At 39.6% G+C, this 19,671-nt stretch overlaps 1 protein-coding gene across 1 annotated transcript in view; it reads right to left on the reverse strand.

Annotated features, from left to right (window-relative positions):
• Positions 1-19,671, reverse strand: part of epha6 (eph receptor A6) — a 92,306-nt gene that overhangs the window by 11,550 nt on the left and 61,085 nt on the right. The window contains exons 6-8 of the mRNA XM_085919750.1: positions 18,904-19,239; positions 1,401-1,525; positions 803-965 (exon numbers count right to left, since the gene is read on the reverse strand). Coding sequence (XP_085775876.1) covers positions 803-965; positions 1,401-1,525; positions 18,904-19,239 — 624 coding nt within the window. The remainder of the gene's footprint in view (positions 1-802; positions 966-1,400; positions 1,526-18,903; positions 19,240-19,671) is intronic.

Consider the following 19,671-nt stretch of genomic DNA (forward strand, 5'->3'; position numbering starts at 1 on the left):
ATACACTAAACATAAAGGCTGGATAGTCAGACACCTTTGGCCACTGTATTCAATTTGTCGATCGATGGAACGGCGCATATCTTGACATTAACAAGCCTTTTTTTTGTCTTCATGAGTAACTCCACCATGTAATCTAATAAATAGAAGTCAATATTGATATTGTTTTTCGTTTCTGTGATTTAAAAGCATTCAACTGCTTGTTTATTATTACTAGTATTAACAACTGCATTGATGCAGCGGTTGAAGCAAAACTATTTTTTTTAATTAAACTTGAACAGACCACAATAGGCAAAGGAACTAAACACTAAACTACAACTCGGCCGGTAAATGTCTTTTCTTGTTAAAAATCCAACAAAAACACATTAACGGTTGTCGAAATACACTCGAACCAATCACAAAGACATCTTAGCTGAACAAAAAGGAGAGGTTACGAGCTTATTGACCGAGACGCAAAAGGCCACTGGGGACACTAACGAGGCAAAAAGGTACACAGACACCAGAGAAGCACAAACACAAATTTGGCATTACGACTCGAGATTTAAAGTACCAGTCCCTGGTGTACATTTTCAGCGCAACAATAACAGTGTCACACTTTGAGACCTGAATTATCTTTGAGGCAAAAAAAAAATAGCCAAAACTTTAAAACTGTACTTCCCAAAGAACATATCAGTTTGATGGATTTATTAAACAAACCATCTGATGTGTCAGTTTTGATGAATGCTACCAAGGTGAGGAGCACCCAAACAAGTATCGAGCAATTCACCCGAAATGTTAGAACGGTGGTAACAATATGATAACTTACAATCTCCGGTAGTTTTATATTCATATCTGGTGGCGTGGGAGCTGTATCCAGATGGCGTGCGGGTGCGGACACTGAAGACGTACCAGGTGGTTGGTTTCAAGCCTGTGATGATCACACTAGGATCCTTGGTGCTTGTTGAAGAATAACTCTGCTGCTCTCGTTCCTATGTTGGAAAGAAGGCAAAGAAGTTTTAAGTAAAGGATGCCTATCCATTGATGTGTCACTGCTGTATGTCTTTTAATATCCTATGGGCAACGTTGCACATATAAAAAAGAAAAAAGAAAAAAAAAAGAGAAAATATTTTTCCAGTTAACATAATGAGCTCATTGAAATTCAAAACAGCTTCTGTATCAGCTGTGCCGAGTCCTTCATGAATACTCACTTAAGATATGGCATATGCTTATTCTCTAGACAGTGTAAAAAAAAAAAATATCGGAGCCCTTTTATTTGACTGAAAACAGTATTTTGATCGACAAACAAGACAGAAAAATAGGACAAAACTAAACTTTCTTAATAGCTAGCCAAGACAGATTGTCTCATCCTGGTTATTAAGCATTTATATTTATTTATTTTCACTGGACCTGGACCAACACATTACCTTCTCATAGTATTTGATCTCATAGTCGAGAATGGGCAACGTTGTTTCTTTGGGTTGCTGCCAGGAAAGAGCAATGCTGTTGGGAGACGCCCAGTCTTTCTTCAGAGAGCCCACCAGCGAGGGACCTGGTTCCAAAAAAAAAAAAAAAAAAAAAAAAAAAAAAAAATCATATTCAAATTCAACTGACTTTGTCTTCCTCTTCTAGTTGTGTGCTATTCTTTTGGCAGCATTAAGCAAGCACCACATATTACTCACACACAACTAATTCAAACCCAACAACTCCCTCTCACTTTTCCTAAACGTTGGCCAGAATAACACGCCTCGCCACCTCAATTTTTAAAAAAATTGTTAACAGGCTCATCTTTTGAGCTGAGAGAATTTTACAATTTCTTGTTGACCTGATGAATTGACCCCATTCAGTGTAATTAGTATGCGCCTTGCATACAAAGTGAGTAGTGATTATAAATGATGACTTATTAAGACCAGATAAAAAAAAAAAAGCGTCTGACGTAAGTGTAGGGCCATGGTATGCAAATGTTCGATTATTGTCCAATCAGTGTCACACATCCATGCACACACTTAACGAGAATATATCATAATAAACGCGAGTCCTTTGAATCTACTGGGAAAACCGTATACACAACATTCCTTAACAATCCGGTTAGATCATTTAGCTATAATTGAAAACAAGGCAGAGGAAGCTGCATCTTATTTTCCTGTACTAAATTGCATTTGCTCTGTGAATGATTTTTTTTTTTTTTTTTTTGGGCTGGGTAAATAATTGTCCTCAGCTCCCCAGAGAGGTCAGCAGATGTAGCTGTCTTGAGAGTCATTATTATATATTACACATGGTGTTACACAGCCGACTCATTATGTGGATATAAAAGGTGGGCCTGCTTTCCTCAAGGGTATTCCGAGTGAAGGATGACATGCAACATAGGGAGATTTTTCTTTCTTGGATTTTTATTGAGGTGAAGAACACTAGAATGTCTCCTTTCCATAGTGTTGATTATAAAAAAGAGGAAAATGAGGAATCATTACCGAATGTTTGAGGTTTTGATCAAGAGCTTGAGACCTGGGGTTTTGGAAACAGGCTAAGACCTGATGAGAACCGCAGGGCTTTGAGCTTGTTAAACAGGTGCCCAGAGAGCCACTGCTGGTGAGCCGAGCTCTAAGTGACCACCTCGGATTCTTTCATCCATCCATCTTTTCCCGCCTTTTCCTCGGTTCTCCCACCAATTTTACAAAAGAGGTGTCGGGCACCTTAGATGGTTTTAATTTCAAATACTTATCGTAATGGCATATTTACTGGCGAGATGGTGATAAATAACAAATAAACAGGACGGACAGTCCATGAATCTGGGCTTATGAAATAGAAAATGAAATACAAAATCTACTAGAAAGAAAAAAAAGAAAACCCAGACATGACTATGACACTGATCACCGGCATAAGATTAATGGGTGTAGCTATTTGATGGTCAATAACATTCCCGCCAGCACACTCAAAGCGTACCGTGTGTGAGAATAAGAAATGACAGTGCATCTTGATGCATTTACATCCTTCTAGATGTTATCACTTTATAGAGCCGCTCTCATATTGCATTTATTCCTCCGTGGGAAAATAAAACTCATCAAATCTGGTGTGGGTGCATCTGGTGAATAACAGGGTTTAAGGCGGCGGAATGTTTGGCATCTCAGGCTGGTATATTGGCCTTGACAGAAAGCAATAAACAAACTCAACACAATATTCCTCCCTGACTCCAAGATCCCAATTAGTACGCAAGTGCTAATGCACACTTGGACTAAACTGAATGAACTAAGTTCCTATTGATTGTTTAGATGCCACTAAATGCCCTCCATCTGAAACTAAGCTTTCTTAATTGGCGCCAATAACCTCTGAATTGGTGGCCAACTTCACTTAACCAGGAACTTTGCATCTAGACACCTTGATAAAATTGGGTCTCTTAAGATCTCCAACAGTAGATGATTAGCTACCAACTGATACTTTTCAGGGGTTTTCAACTGGTTTTGTCTAAGGGACCTCCACTGACCTATACAGGCTATTTATTTTCATCTGTATGTCTATTTTGGGAATCTCAGCTACAATTGACATAATTTGGATGGGTAAATTATTCACAAAATTAGCTGGAATATAAATCGAGTCCAAACAAGGAATCAGTTTTGTTTAAAAAAAAACAGTTATTTTCCATTTCCAATTTTGGGGACCACCTGCAATACAACCACGGACCACTAGCGGGCCGCGGACCACTGGTTGACAGTTCCCTATCATTGCTTTGCATGTTTATTGGCAAATGCAGACATGTCAAAGTTTCACTTTGAGGAACGGGACACACGACAGGTGTCTCTAATGATTGTGTATTATTAGAGCTGCGGCACGAAACCTGCCAGAGGCCATCACTCCCTCTATGAGAGGCAGTAGCATTGGAAAGCCATTAGAAACAGCAGTCAATTACAATGCCCAATGGATAGATTTTGCAGTCGAGCGTGGTTAAGCTCAACATAAACTAATGGGGAGTCTTTAAATGAGCTTGACCTGCATATGATTTTAATTAGCTTTCCTGCCCCAAAGGCTTCCATTAACGGTTTAAAAAAAAAAAAAATCAATAGAGCCGCTATTGATGCAGCGTGAGAGTTTTAAACGATGTCCGAACACTTCACTGATTCACTGTCGACAGAAAGAGCGCGTGAACAAAAATCAGCACAATATAGATATTGTTGTTTACATCGGCCATATTGATAATATTTGTCTTTTTGTCTGATTCAGGTTTGCCTTTGGGCTGTCCCAAATGATACTTTCATAGTGACTCACCACTGGGGAAAAAATCGGGTGTGTGCGTGCTTGCTAAGATATCTGACAATAATATTACATTCACGTCACTTCTATTTGATTGAATACAAATGAGTTAAAATCTATATTTTTCCCTGCTTTAGAAGCACTTGATCTGATCAGCTTTTGAGAATGTTGAAATACATGACATGAATAACCCAAGATTTGGTAGTAAAGTAGAAAAAAAGACCATAATTCAATAATATCCTCACAGGTCAAGCAAAGTTTTCCTTTTCCTTGATTCATCCATGAAGGTCAAGCGTGTGCAAGCATTTCTGTTGACTGTCGCTAAGCAGTTCTTTCTATAAAAGGTTTCCCTTCCTCTTCTAGATCTCATCATAAACCTCAAACCTTTCCAAAACCTGTCATATTGTGATTACATTTCGCAGTGTGAAAATTGCAAGCTAAAAACTTTCCCCGTGTCCTTCTCTTCCATTCTGGGCATCAATAACTTTCATTTTCGGACTGTTGCCCAATTGCTGTGTGCTAGCACAATGTCTAAAGAGGATTTATAAAGTTCCAGAAATGACATCACCCTGAACTTAGTAATGAAAACAAATAGAATTAAAGAAAGTGCAATTCTAAGAATCTATGGGAGAACATGTCTGAATGATTTGATCGATCCGACTGACATCAATATTTTAAGAATACAGTTATTGTTCCGTCAAACAACCCCAACCATAAACAACAAAATATATATCAAATGCATCTGCCGTTGAATGCGATCCACAAGAGAATATTTGCCTGTGACCCCGGCGACACAACCGAGATGTCAAGTGGATGGAAACTGGGACAGTTTCATGCACACCTGCAGTCCCCCTCCTGCTGTGGTGGCTGTCTCAAAGCTGACGGTGAAAGGGAAGCTCCTTATATTACTTTGACCTAGCAGATGGTCACCATCAATTGATTATACAGTATATTTACAGATAATTCAAATCAAGTTACGTAATAAGAAAAGCGGGAATAGAATTTTTGTCTTTAGGGTCACAACACGGCCAGCACAACAAGATGTGAGAACTCCGTACAAAAGATAATAAGGCAACTTTGGAAGACCTTTGAGTCTGCTCGCCAGCCTCTCACACTCCAAGGTCTCTCCCGCCTTTAATAAAGTCCCAGTTTGCTGCTGATCTTTCTTGTTCCCACTTAATGGGGATGTGGAGAAGAGATGACATGTGAGGAAAGGCCAGTAAAGCGGGCCAATAGTAGCCCTCTATGATCAATAGTCATTTGTCCTCCACCATGCTTTTGCCCAAAAGGTAATTAATGAAAAGAAGGCACGTATTTAGCTACTGACAGCTGAGTTTCTGCTGGTTGCTCACACAGACTTCACATTGCGACTTCAAATTACGTTTGGTCTTCGTGCTCTTCTAAATGTAGGAAATTAAAACATTAAAACCACAAGTGATTCTCAAACAAAAGCATCGGCTTTTGAAAGAATATTCGTTTCAAGTGCTCATTTCTGACTGAAGTATTTCACTGTTCAATTTGTGTAATTAGTCTAAGGAGTTTGTAGAATTGAAGATGAAAGGAAACCATATTGGTGTTTGGACACCATGTTTGTGATGGAACCTAAAATAATTTGTATAACTTAGACCATCATAAAAATCAAGGCATAGCCTTAAACTAGCAAATGTGGAAAGCCATCATCCACTCATCTCCTCACATCAAGTAAGGAATGGTTATAATTTCCTCGTTATGTTTGACGTTCCCTCCGATGTCATTTAAATGAAATATTTCAAAGTACCTTTCTCATAAAAAAGGCTCCAAAGTCAGTGCAGCGAAGACACATGCTTTACAATAAGAGGAGGCTCCTATAGAAGCCTTTGCAGACTTGCTGCAGCAGAACACGCAGCAGGCAGAGAGGCAATGCATTCCTGTGGAGCTTATTTCCAACAGGGCAATCTGCACACAGCCCTGCTGTCAAAGACTTCCTTCCCCGGTTGAAATAGTACCTGCTATATACAGTACACAGTATATCAAGAATTAAAGTACATTTTCCAAGGGGGACCACGCTGCGGCAGATTCCAGCCTTTTGCCAAGCAGAAAAAAGCCTTTTCAGAGTTTCTAAAGTAAGTTATTAAGATAATTATATATAATTTACTGTTCTCATGCTCAATTCCACCAAGCAGTTTTTAGTCTTTCCGCAACTCACATGGATACGGTTGGCCATATTTGTTCACCTTCCTGACATAACCAGGCGTTCTTTTTTTTTTTTTTTTTAATCCAGAATTGAGTCTAAGTGCTCTTGTGGCACTGCATGAAAGACAGCGGCAAGTACACTACCACATTATTTCCACCAAGCAGTATATCAAACTCCGTTTTGATGGTTTATAATGTCAAACTTTGAGTATCCATAGCGATATATCAACCACCATAAACAATTGATTGGTTGACAGAAATAGGCGGAGCGTAAGAATTGATTAAAACCAATGCTAAATCATTCACTGCCATTGATGAGAATAGATGTCAAACATAACTGTACTGGAATGAGTTAAGTGTCTTCTAATGCTCTCATCTTCCTCTTCATCATTGTTGTCATGCCACTGTCACACCAGTATGTCATCACTGCGAAACTGAATTATACGCTTCTCGAAAACCTTCTGTACAAAACACAAACGAGACTAAGCCTTTTAAAAGGAGGCTGAATATAATACAATACATGTTGAAATATGAGTGCAATCTAAAAATCCATAAAATGTGATTGCGTCTTCAAAAGCTACGGAAATGTCAGCAAGCCGAGGTGTATTCAACATTTGAGCGACAGCCATTACGAATGGTTAGATAACGAGAGGCTAATGCAGCTTCAATTAGAAGCGACAAAAGCTCCGCCGCAGTTGATTCATCCAACTTTCACAAGACAAAGCCTTGCATTCTTGGGAGGAAATTCAAGCCCAAAGATTGAATGGAGGATTGAGGTGGGGGTTGAGACAGTGAAACTTCAGAGAACATCCGTCAGCCGTGCAGAACAATGAATCCAATCACTCTGCATTAATGAGCCAATGCTTAAAATAGTTCCTGCTGTGAGGTGAAGTCAGGGGAAATTATCTTTGCAGGGGGAAGCCTACTGATAAAAGTCTGGGCATAAATCATTTTGTGGGGTAGAAACAGCTAATCTCGTTTCTTTCAAAACTCTCCACCTGTTCTGAACACTGCTGAATAGCAATCCTGGGGGGGGGCAGGTACTCTTTTTGCTGACTGGAGAAACCGTGTAGGTGCAACGAGCTCAGAGGACTGAACTCAAGATATATAAGACCACACAGAGATTTGAGGGGAGTCCACCGTTGCTGCCCTCATGTAATGCTTAACACATACAGAAAAAAAAATCAATTTCAAAAAAGAGGTCAGCGCTAACTGTCCTTTGTCTTGTACAAAATGCCTTGTAATAGATTTGCCTCCGTTGATAATCAGATAAACCCTTTTTTTTTTTATCCCTAAAAGTTTGGGCCAACGGTTTGACTTTGCTCACCTAATCTGATGGGATGGTAATCAGTTGCGTATTTGTGTGCTGCAACCTGAATTTTAATAAACAGTAACAAGAGCAGCATAGATAAGGGCCTTCCTCCCGACCTCAATTGCGCTAATTCAAACCCCTCTCACATCATTTTCGTCCAGACTTCCTTGCCTTTTAAAACCTACAAAATAAAAAAAAATGCTAAACACACACAGTAAAATACCAGAATCCAAATGACTCATTCCATAGCTTTGAATATTTTTGAACTAAATCTGTGTGTGCATTAAGGTGTACTATCAACAAGTCATTACCACATGAGAAAAGGTGCTGAAGGGCAACAGATGCCCCGGGTCAAATATGTTCCCTCGGGATGAGCCCCTAAACGGATCTGCCAACATGTACAGCGAGCCAACACCTGCTAACATACCACAGTTGCATAAATTCATTACGTTTGCACAAACATGCCCACACATACACAAACCACCCTTGGCACAGCAGGCCTTGTTGCATGGACTACCACTTTTTTGTTGTTGTTGTTTGCGTCATAATAAAAAAGGTAAGATATTAGTTTGACTTCAAAATTAATCGAACTTCCCTCCGAAACCAAAAATAATGGTCAATTATACAGTGCTTATGGTGTGATAACAGCAACTTGCTAGAAGTTACTCAGTTTCATTTATTCATCACATAAAAAATCTCAAACACTTGCCCTGCCTCTAAAAATCTTAATTCCTGATTGACAGCTGGGAACTTTACACCTTGAGAATGGTAAAGGTCACATGTGTTTCCCCATTTCTGATGTGACAGTTTTTGAGGTGGCTACAGTCAAATGAGATATGAACAAGGAAGACATGGAAGGACAGCAACTGACTGATTAGAGTTGTCACAGACCACCTCCGCTTTTGAGTGATGCCTCCTCAACTCGACCTCCTTCACCCCTCAGTGAAAGCACCTATCTTTTCTGTCCAGTAAATTCTGTCCTTAAGATGATGCTCTTGACTCCTCTCAAACTGAGAACTTTGGTTCAGAAGGTTCATGCGCGGTGGTCATTTCTAACTGCACTTTTCATCATCTTATCAGCGAGCTCAGCAGAGAGCTGATAACAATGTGGTGGAGGAGGGTAATATTCGAAACATTCAGGTTAGTCACAATGGGTCTGTGACCCACTTTTGGAAAAATAACACTAATAAAATGTGCCTACAAATTGAGGCTGATGAGAAAATTCTTGATCTCTTGTTATATCTGTGTCTGGTCTTCGCTTCTATTAAACTTTTACATTCCGGGGTTATCAAGCTTTTTTTTTTGCTTCCCTGCACCTTTTCTCTCTCACTCCTTAAGGTGCCGTCGGCAGAACCCGGGTTGTGATCCAATCGCAGCCTCGCTGCAGCAATCACTGCCTGCTGATTGGTTTTATAATCCTCACTCGGGATCTCAGATGGGTGAGAATCAGCTGGCTGAGAAGCACGGCAGCGAAAACAGTCATATTGATGCTTTCACTCCTACTCCCTCACACAAAGCTTTTTTTTTTTTTTTTTTACATTATTATATATTGTAGCTTTCATTCTCTATCCAAAGGCACTTGATCAAAGTGTTTGTGTGACAAAAAATGATTTGGAGTGGAAAAGAGAGTGGAAAAAATGACATCCAAGAGAAGGTTTGGTGTCTAAAATGAATTCTATATCAAGATCTATATATAGGTTATATATCTGTGCATTGAAGCAGGTAGCTCGGAAGTAGGAAAAAAAATGGAGTGCATCTCACAAGTTTTGCCCATTTCCACAGTACATTTGCAAAGTCAGTGATCACGATGTTCCATGGCTCACAATGTGTTATAGCACCTTCTTTTGTAAGAACTAATTAGCCACCAGCCCACTTTACAGTTGGCAGCAATTCAGCGCTTCACACAATAACTTCAACACTGTCATACCAACACTTAGCTGTACGTACAAAAGCGCAGATTTCCAGATCAGTATGATGTGCTTCACAATATTTAAATAAAAAGATGAAGGCTCAAATCTCACACGTGTTTATGCACCTGATAACCTTAAACTGAAATCGTATTACATGGTCTGTCAATGGTTCTTTCTTTTAAAAATGCACGATTTACCACATGCACAAAATCCATGTCACTTTTTGTGGATAAATAATAGCGTGACTTTGTTTTATTTCGGTCAAAAGATGCAGTAGAATGCTGATGTCCACCTTCATGTAAGTGCTTTGCATTGTGGGATTTGTATGCTGGCAACGTCCCCAGTGCTTTTATGGCTTGCTGAAACATTTCCTCTTAAATCATGAACACTTTGTGGATCATTAGCTTCGCTAAGGTCGTGGACATGTTTTTACCGTGTGGTTTATTAGATTATTAGCCTGGGTCCTGGAACCAATATCTTTCATACTGCCTCTTGCATTATTGAATCCTAATTTCTGAATGCAGTATTGCGGGGTGTATGGGTGTCACGTTATGCCTCACACGGAGTGTTTCATCAGGGTCCTTATTGTGTGTCCTATTTACTGTGTCCTTGTCTAACATCTGTTAAGTTGTTCAAGGACAAACAACTTCCTCAGCATGTGTGCCTTTCTGGTTGAATGTGAAAATTAACTGAACAGCTTTTTGGAAGTATTCCAACAGTGATTGGAAGCTACATAATTTCAATCCATAATGGTTTTGGGCCTGGAATAAATGTAACAAATAATTACAGATGTTACAGAGTTATATTATTAAATGTTACAATGCAGCCAGAGGCGGTTTTACAGGGTGGCAAAGGGTGGCAGTTGGCACCTTTACCAAATGCCTTGCCACTCAAGTTCTCTCTCATTTTTAAGTAGTACAGTTGATAACAAAAGGATCGGAATTACAATATTTCTATGAGGGATGGGCGTGATAATTGATTAATAAGATTTTCATCTATTGTGATGAATAGTGTGAAAGAAGCACTATGGCAAAGAAGTGCTCTTGGCAGCATTATTCCACTCAACAGGCATGGAAACAAGAGTTCACAACATTTAGAGAGATTTTCCCATCTCATTGATTATATTAATGAAAATAATTATTAAAAACAACAACAATAAATGTAAATTTCAAAAGAAAAATGGTTTGTTTTCAGTTAAATTGCCAATATCAACAGCATTTGAATCAAGACTACTTTCTCATGCAGTCCAAATAAAAACCAACAATGTAACATTAATTATATTGCTATTAACTTTATGGCTATTGCAATGCGAGTTACATTAGCAAAGTATTTCCACCAGCACAAGCTGCTCCATTATCTCACGAAGTAGCCACAGTGTCTAGTAAAAGGAATTTTGCCACTTATTAGCTGTAATGTGTGTCTAAAGTCATTAAAAATACATGGGAAATGATAAAAAATGAAGTAATACACAATTTACTACTTCTGAAATCATGTTTGGAAAATATTTCAGAAAGTCTTGTGCTGTAGATCGCGATGAGAGAATCGGCAGAGGTTGACTGTCAAACTCAAGGACACATTGACTGTGAAACCGTCTGCTAACAAGACTGTGTAGTCTGTCGGGATTTACTGCCCACAAAGCATGAGGCGTGTGTTTGTGTGACTTATGTGTGTCATCCATCTGTTGCACAAGCACACACCGCTGAATGGATGGCCATTTAATGTCCAAAACACACATGCAAGAACAAAGTAATGCGTTTTCTCCGTGAGAATGTATTCAGATACGCGACCACCGGCCAGTTCTAATGCTTTAATCCTGTGAGGATAAATAATGTATAAGTTGTCTAAATGGAAATAAATACACACAAGTGAAAACTGTGCACACCCCCACAAAAGTCTAAGTGTCATTTGACAAAAGTTCCTCCATAAACCAAGGGCCCAAACGGTAAACAAATGTTTTAATGACCATTTATTTCCCTACGAGCAAGAACATAGCAGCTTTTATCTTTTTGCTCCAAACGCCCTGATTATGCCGAGAGATGATTGTATGTTACACAAACAAAAGGCCAAAGTAGAACAAAATAAAGAAATATTATTCATAGTTGGTTTCTTGCCTTTTAAAGTGTGCATAAAAAGCAAATTCCGTAAAGCACCTTTCATTGCGCTAAGCTTGTCTTTTCACACCTTGCAGTCAATGTGTGTAAGGTACAGATGTGTGAGCTGGAACTTTTTGATCTCGTATAAGAACCCGAAGTGAAGTTTAACAACGTATGACCCGCCGTGCCAGGCGCTTGCGCCGGGGTCAACACATGTTTAATTATTTGCATTCTACGGCATCAGCTGTGTGGAAACTTTGTGGATACAGCAATGTCCCGCTGCTGCGAGTTCTGTCTGAAAGGCACAGGTGATTAAATGCCTTTCTTCCGTTACACCGCTGATTTGCCAGGAAGGCAGTGGGAAATAGGATTAGTAAGTCTCTTGTACCGGTTATAATACATTACATTATTGTTTGCCATTTTTTATTGGACTTAATGTCATTACTATAGGGTGAAAAACACTTATGTCCAAATTTTGGTCAATTTTTCTTTCACAAATTGACACAATTGACCTTTCTCCACATTGTTTATCATCTTAAAACGCTTTTCAATAAATCTCATGCAGAGAATAGCTTCAAAATAAATCCTCAGTATTCACTCCTGGACGCTTCAATTGTTTGAGAAGAATTATATCACCATTTTCGTGATCTATGGAAAAAAATAATATGAAACTACAAAAACTGTTAAATGACACATTGTGGTGTATTTTTTTTTACACTTCTTATCTTAGCTTACACAGTACGTAGGTTTCTGGTGCCCTTCAGCACAAGCCTAGATTACAACTGCTGACTGGACCAGTTCACAATGGCAATGACATCAGTTATGGCAGCACAACTTCTGTTCTAAAGGTCATGTGGCCATATGTGAGAAGTGTTGCTGTCATCACTACGTGAGTGCCACTCGCTCGGAAAATACACTTCAGGAACTGTTGGTTTTATCTAAGCGACTGGAAAGAACATAAAACCCATTTTATCATTTTATATTTATCATTTTAACAAATGCCCTGCATGTTCTACCATTGATGCATTATTGCCCAGTAGCCTGATGCTTTGGGTTGTAAAATAGATGGACGGTGACAGGGTATTCCATTTTATGCGTTTCATTATTTGGGCACTTTATATAAACCACTTGTGAAGCAATTCTTGAAATGGTGTAATAGTGTAGTAAGTTTCAGGTTAAATAGTGACATTGGGACTTTATGATGTCGGTTTGTGTACTCTGTGCGCTGAATGATGGATGTATATGGTGTCGGATTGCCAAGCTTTTACTTTCTTGCAGCTTCGTGCAGTAGAGTGCCGTCCTGCGGTGTTTTTATAGTGGCTATATATCAACTGACTTTCAATGCTAATCACCAATGATGCCGCTATGCCAAAAACGATTTAGGTTATTATTCAACGGTCCATGTTTGTTTGCAGGAGCTGCATATATTAGGGATGCACGGACATTTCTATCATCGAAAAAGTGCAATTTAGGTTTTGGTTCAAAAGACTTTTGTCACTGATGGAAAAAAAGAATACGACAAAACGCAATTATTATCATTACTTGTATTTCTCTTTTTCATCACGGGGGTTTCATTACTTGCTCCAACTGTAAACATCCCTCATTTTTCAAAATACCTGAATTTTTGCACAGGCTTGATAAGTCTAATTTTCTTTTTTCCTCCCTCACGACCTGCCTGAAAGTGCTATTGTAGCCCTCCCTCCACTTTCTTGCTCACATTTTTACTTTCGCTTTCATGTGTTTGTGTCCAGCTTCAAAGGTGGCTGCCATGATTGCAGGTGCACAGAGATGTACAGTGCAGCAGGGGGACAGCACCCTAGAGATGAAGCGAGAAAGGGCTCCCGCCGAAGACCAAGGTCACATTGAGGGTGAGCACCTTCAAAGAATCATAGATCTTTATTTCATTTATTGTTTTCTTTTTTTTTTTTTTACACCAAAGCGAGGGACCATCTTTGGTTCTCTGACAGCTTGCAAGTGTGTGGTGAGCGTCATTGGTTGTCCCAGACCGTCACAAGCTAAGGTGCGGACATATTAGAGCAGGACCCAGCACCAGTCCAAGCGAAGAAAAAAAATCACTTTCCGCTAAAAACATTCATCGCTTGCTGCCTACCGGGGACTTTCCCAAATGAGTCATCTAAAGAGATTCTTTAGCCTTTGCTGGTGTCACTGAACTTGCAGGTTGCTGACAAAGTGACACATGCAGGTTTCAATTAGGCCTAAAAGAACATAAGTGTTTAATCCCTCTATCTATTTTCTAGACATTTCATTTTGTTTAAGATCACAAAGAGCTGGAGCTGACAAGATTACACCAAAAACACGACAATATATCTAAGATAAGCCATTCAACCTTTAGCCCTTAAGTCATTGCCACATGTTGCTGTAAAATATATCAGGAGTATATACTTAGAGTACTTAAATGACTCAAACTGGCTTCATCATAAATGTATGTGGGAGAAAATGAAGGATTGGACAGAGAAAGAAGGTATACGAGATAAGGCAAATTACCAGGATAAATACTTTGATAAATCACTACGGAGGTAGAGAACTGTCGAAAACATTCATCCTGCCCAATTGTTCGTCCCTCTATCTGCTTTAACAGAAGGCAAACTGGGTGCGTGTTTGTGTGAGTGAGAAAGCGCACGTGTTTTGTGCGTGTGCGTAGGAGAGACGTGACAACGATGACTTGGGCCTGATAAGTTGCGTCCACACCAACACAACGGGGAGACATGACATTTATGGCTCGACACTAAATATTCCCTGTTTATTTCCATATGCTGCATGGTGATTGGAACTTCCTGGGGGGTGGACTTCCTCACTTGTGATTCCAAGGGCGTGTATTCCTTACAGAAGGGCTGATAAATCAACTTCTAATAAGTCAGCTACCATGGAGGTTATATTTATGGCCGCCCACTCCCCAAGGCTAGCGCTTCGGGTCCAGCTCTTGTCTCACGTGCACGCTTGTGAGAGGTGAACTGGATTACATCGACATACAGATGTAGAATATGTATTGGGAATCGGATTGATCATTGTTAATGGATATGGAGTAGCGCTCCACAGTTACATGATTAGCTAATATTAGTGTGTGTTAATCTTGAAATGTTAAAGAGACGCTACGATTCTGAGTTTGATAGAGGAAATTGCTTGCAATTACCACTGACTGTGGTATGATTTGTAGTTTTTGGTAGGAATTTCTAGTTTTTCCTGAGTAGGGTTTTTAAGCCCCGCAGTGTAAAAGACTTGACTCCGCTATGATGTCACACCATATATGGCAGACAACTTCCCATCTACACAACCGATGGTGGAGACACGAGCCCGATAAGGTTTGAGGTTCAGATTTAGGCGGAAAACTAAACTGATGTACCGCTGGGTGGACGTGTGGCTAATGGGAAGTGGAGCTCGGCACTTCAGCATAGTGGTGATCGCTATCGATTCATTCAAAAACTGTCGTCACACCGCGACCAGTTCATCAAGCCCCGCGGTCTTTCAGCTCATCTAATTTGTACGGCTCTTGTTGTTATTAGTGTTTGGGCAGCACGGCGCTTTGCTCTCAAGGCCATGGACAAACCGCTTTATGATTCCGCGCCTAATAAACATCATTGAGATTTTCCCTGGCTGGTAATTAAGTGTGAGGATAATTTGTCATAGTTAGTTAGAGCACGTTGCAATGCCGGGAGAGGTGCTGCCGTATGGTGGCTGAGAAGGCCGGCGGTTTCATGCAATCAACTCGTTCATAACTTCAACTGCAAATTGATCCTGGCGCCTGCTGGGCTGCAAGGCAAAAAGGCCATCACAGGTCAACAAAGACAAGATGTAATCTTTAATAGAGTTTGACTTTAACAATCAAGTAAAAGTTGACACTAATATTTTTGGAGTTGTAATTACCAATTCAATTTGCATACATGACAACAGTTTAAAAAAAAAATCTATAAAAACTAAAATGGGGAATCAGGGTCACTTATCATTGTTAGCAACTGTATTTTTTAAATGATCTTTCCAGCACTGCATGGCTGTCATTTGGGATCTGAGTAAATCAGACATTTAAGAGTTTGTCTGAGGGTAATGAATGTCACTTCAAAAAGCAGCTCCTTGCATCTGCATTTCATATGCACTTTATCCACCAACTTTTTCTTTCCTTGCATCTACAAAAGACTGTCTGATTGGAGTCTCAAGTTGCCGTTCAGATATGACACAGCATCCGAGAGCCTGACCCGTCTCTGATTGCTTTCGTTGACGTACACAATTACCAAGCTGCTTCCTGTGATGAAAGACTCATGTTTCTAGGACATCTCTCTCTGCTTCCGCTGCTTCTTTCAAAATTCACCCACCTGGCCACTTTCCTTCGTTGAGTTAGCATTATGAGCTATGCAATACACACCTCCACCTCCAAAGGGCTGCTTTGCCTTAGCCCTCAGTTCAACTTTCAACAAAGATTATTACATTGACTCTAAGAAATAATTCTAAGATTATGAGGGTCAAATGTTCATTTTGCTTTATTTTTCTGTATGTTATCTTTAATTTCAATTTTCATAAATGGAACAGACCACAATTTAGATTTTATTTTGAATCCCAAAGATAGGAAATGTGGACATAGACTGTACAATTTTTAAGCCTTGATCTCCAGTAATTGACTGGCATTATATGAGAAGCATCTGCTGCACTTCAATGCCTCACTCTTTGTCAGGTAATTTACTCCCTATTCATCCCGCCATCCTTTTTTTTTTCTTCTATTCACATCCCCAAGCAATCATCTTTCCATTCTCCCACTTCTCATTTTATATTCCCTTTCACCTTCTTCTTTTTTCTATCTTTTCATTTGTCTCTGTCGGGCTCCTCTGCTTACATTCATATCAATCGCTTTTTTTCTTTTTCTTTTTTTAAAGCCTCTCCTATTTGGAGGATCTACTTTTCGTCAGGAGATCTATGTATGACCAACCGACTAATTGTAGTCATGTGGCAGAGTAGTTTGTCATGCATTGAAATATATTATCTCTAAGAACTTGGATGATTTGAATGGATGATCTATTTTTTTTTTTACCTTCCTCTGCCAGTTTGTGCATATAAAGTACGCATGCCATTGAGATTGATGTTTGTGCATATATAGTAATATTAATCACCAAATACAGAAAAGGTTATACTTGACAGGAAATGATCACAGGCCATATAGTTCCTGATGTATGTGGAGAGTACTAAAGAATGTCGTGTGTATTTGCGAAGAAACCCATTGCAGCCATAACAAATCTTATATGGTAACCTCACTGGCATTAAGCATTTACCAAAAGCTCCATCTGCATTTTAATAGCTAAAACTAATTCATCTTTGGCTGCAGTGCATTATTACAGGATTGGTGCTAACCCTCCCAACACTCAGGAATTCACAAGCTGGCCTCTTTTCTGCTGATGGCAACTCTATGCTAATGGTGTTTTCTGTTCACCTTTTCACCCTAAAGTTCCATAGGTGTGAGCGTAAGAAAATTTTTTAAGCTGTATAGTTACCAGACATGCAAAAAACTAGATACATATTCCAGTAAATGCATACTGCTAAAAACAACTATGCTGTAAAAATAAAAAATGAAAAAAAAACAGTCCCATGCCACAGCCTGGAAGGAGCCTCAACCACATTAGGGATCAGGTCCCTTTTCTGTCTTTCAAAAAGCTATTCAATCAAGTCAAAATCAAAACAAACATGTCCATAAAATTACACACACAAAAACTTATCGACCTGACTCCAGCTCCCTAAAGCACTTTAAAAAGCTGTAGCTGAGTATATTAGCCTAGTGTATATTAGCACAGTCCTGTCGTCAGGGGACTTGCTGTGTGTCTATGCATTGAACTTGGGGAATCTTAATGAAATAAAAAGGCTAGGTGTGACATTGTGTTTACCTGCAAAGACTGCCGGAGCTGTCCCTGGACACTTAGAGAATAACGCATTTAATGTGTTGTGGCTGTATGAGAAAATGTGTTTTCCCCCAAACTCCCTTAACAACAGAGGAGCAGAGGGTGGGATGGAGCCAGAGAACAAAGACGCCAGAAGAATGTACACTGGAGAACACCACGAGGCGGGAGAACACAAAAAAACTGTGTTTGCAAATTACAAATTAAAAGCCTGTACATTCTCCATGCCATACCATATCCCACGGGAAACACGGTCCTTGCAACATAAAAACTCTTATTAAGACAATTCAGGTAGTGAGAAAACCCTCATTAATTTCTTGCCATTATTTACAGCACTGAGTTGGAAAAACTAAATTGTCCTGCTCAACAAATTGGATTGCCATTTTGAATCAAGTATAATAAAACTTGTGTTAGTGTGAAACTGCAATCAACATCTGAAATAATTATGCCATTAAAAATGAACAAAATTAAGTATTGAAGAGTACATCCGCACATGGGTTGCCAATCATATCACCGGATTTTCTCTTACGACTTCACAGATCCGATCAATGCTCAATCGACAGATTATGACATCACAAATAATCTCCAATTTTCTATAAAAAAAGCACAATATCTGCCAATCAAATTCAGCCCAACAGATTGATGTACATTCGAGCATTTTGACAACCACAGCAAAAGAAAAAAAATCCTACTTTAAAGAGGAAACCTTGAACACATCAAGACAAAACACTCAATGTCTCTCTTGCTCATGTAAAATAAAGGCTGGCTCAAATCTTGCAAGATTTATCAACCCAACAAACCACAACAGGTGAATGGGACAGAAAATAAAGTCGGACATTCACCTGCAGAGAAACGAGCCAACCAATCAAACGGCCTTGAAGTGGCAATATCCCCATTAAAAGCTAATGAGGTGTTTCCCTGGATCAAGGTCTGAGCAATCCATCAAATGCCCGAGCAAGATTTATGTTGGAGTTTTCCTTAAAACTAACAAATAGTGTGGACCAAAAAAATCGGGCCTCCTGGTTTGAGACAAATGCTTATCTCTGGACAAAGCCACGAGTCAGCCCCATCATTGATTGCTCCTTGCCCATCAAGTAATGGACTAATTTGTTTCTATTGTTAAAGACATGGAACTTGCTTGTAATATCAGAAGAAACTATTAAAGGTACATAAAAATTGCATTAGTCAAAATTAATTAAGTTACCATCTCATTAAGAGCTTATTAAAACAAGATCTGACTGAAGTTGTAAAAGTTATAGAGCACAATAATAGTGGGGGGAAAAAAAATACATTTTAAATGATTCACTCACCGCCTTGATCGGTACTGACGGTGATGATGGCGACCTGTCGTGGAAATGAGCTCATATCTGAAACGCCGTTGAGTGACTCAATCTCAAAGGTGTAATTAGCGTGCGCTGAGAAGTCCATGACAGTGACAGAGGCGGTAGTCAGGCCTAACGGTTGGGGTAGGAAACGCAGCTCCTCCTCACAAAGCTGGCACTGGCCCGGCTCTGGACCGCAGCGTTTGCATTGGACGTTATAGGTCAGGTCTCGGCGACCCCCGGTGTCACTGGGGGGTGACCACTCAAGCATCAGAGATGTGTCATTGAGATTGAAAAGTAAATTACGAGGAGGGGATGGAGGACCTGTTGAAAGACGCAAAGAGAACAGATAATTTAGGACTAAAGGCTCATCTAGACAAAGGAAGAATTTTCTCAAAATTGAATGAGTACGAATCGTATACACCTTGTCCAAAATAAAGCTCCACTTCTCACTGTTATTCATCATAGTGAATTTACTGAAGATTCTGTGACTTGACTAGAAAAAAACTTGAATGTCATACTGTCAGTGGAACACACCTGAAAAAAGAAGCGGACCTAGACTTGACCCTTGAGGCACAGTGCAACAGTGCAGCTGAGCCCAATTATAAACAAGTCTTCCCCAAAACACAATGTTAAAAGGTTAACAAGTTGTTTTACTGCACGACTCCATTTATAACATCCTTTCGCCCTCTCTTTCATTTATGGTAGTTTTATGCTCCCTGGATGCATCAGAGTAAGCATTGTGCTGTAGCAGGC

This window comes from Syngnathus leptorhynchus, chromosome 9 (assembly GCF_054491065.1).
Source record: "Syngnathus leptorhynchus isolate UIUO chromosome 9, UIUO_Slep, whole genome shotgun sequence".
Taxonomy (NCBI): Eukaryota; Metazoa; Chordata; class Actinopteri; order Syngnathiformes; family Syngnathidae; genus Syngnathus; species Syngnathus leptorhynchus.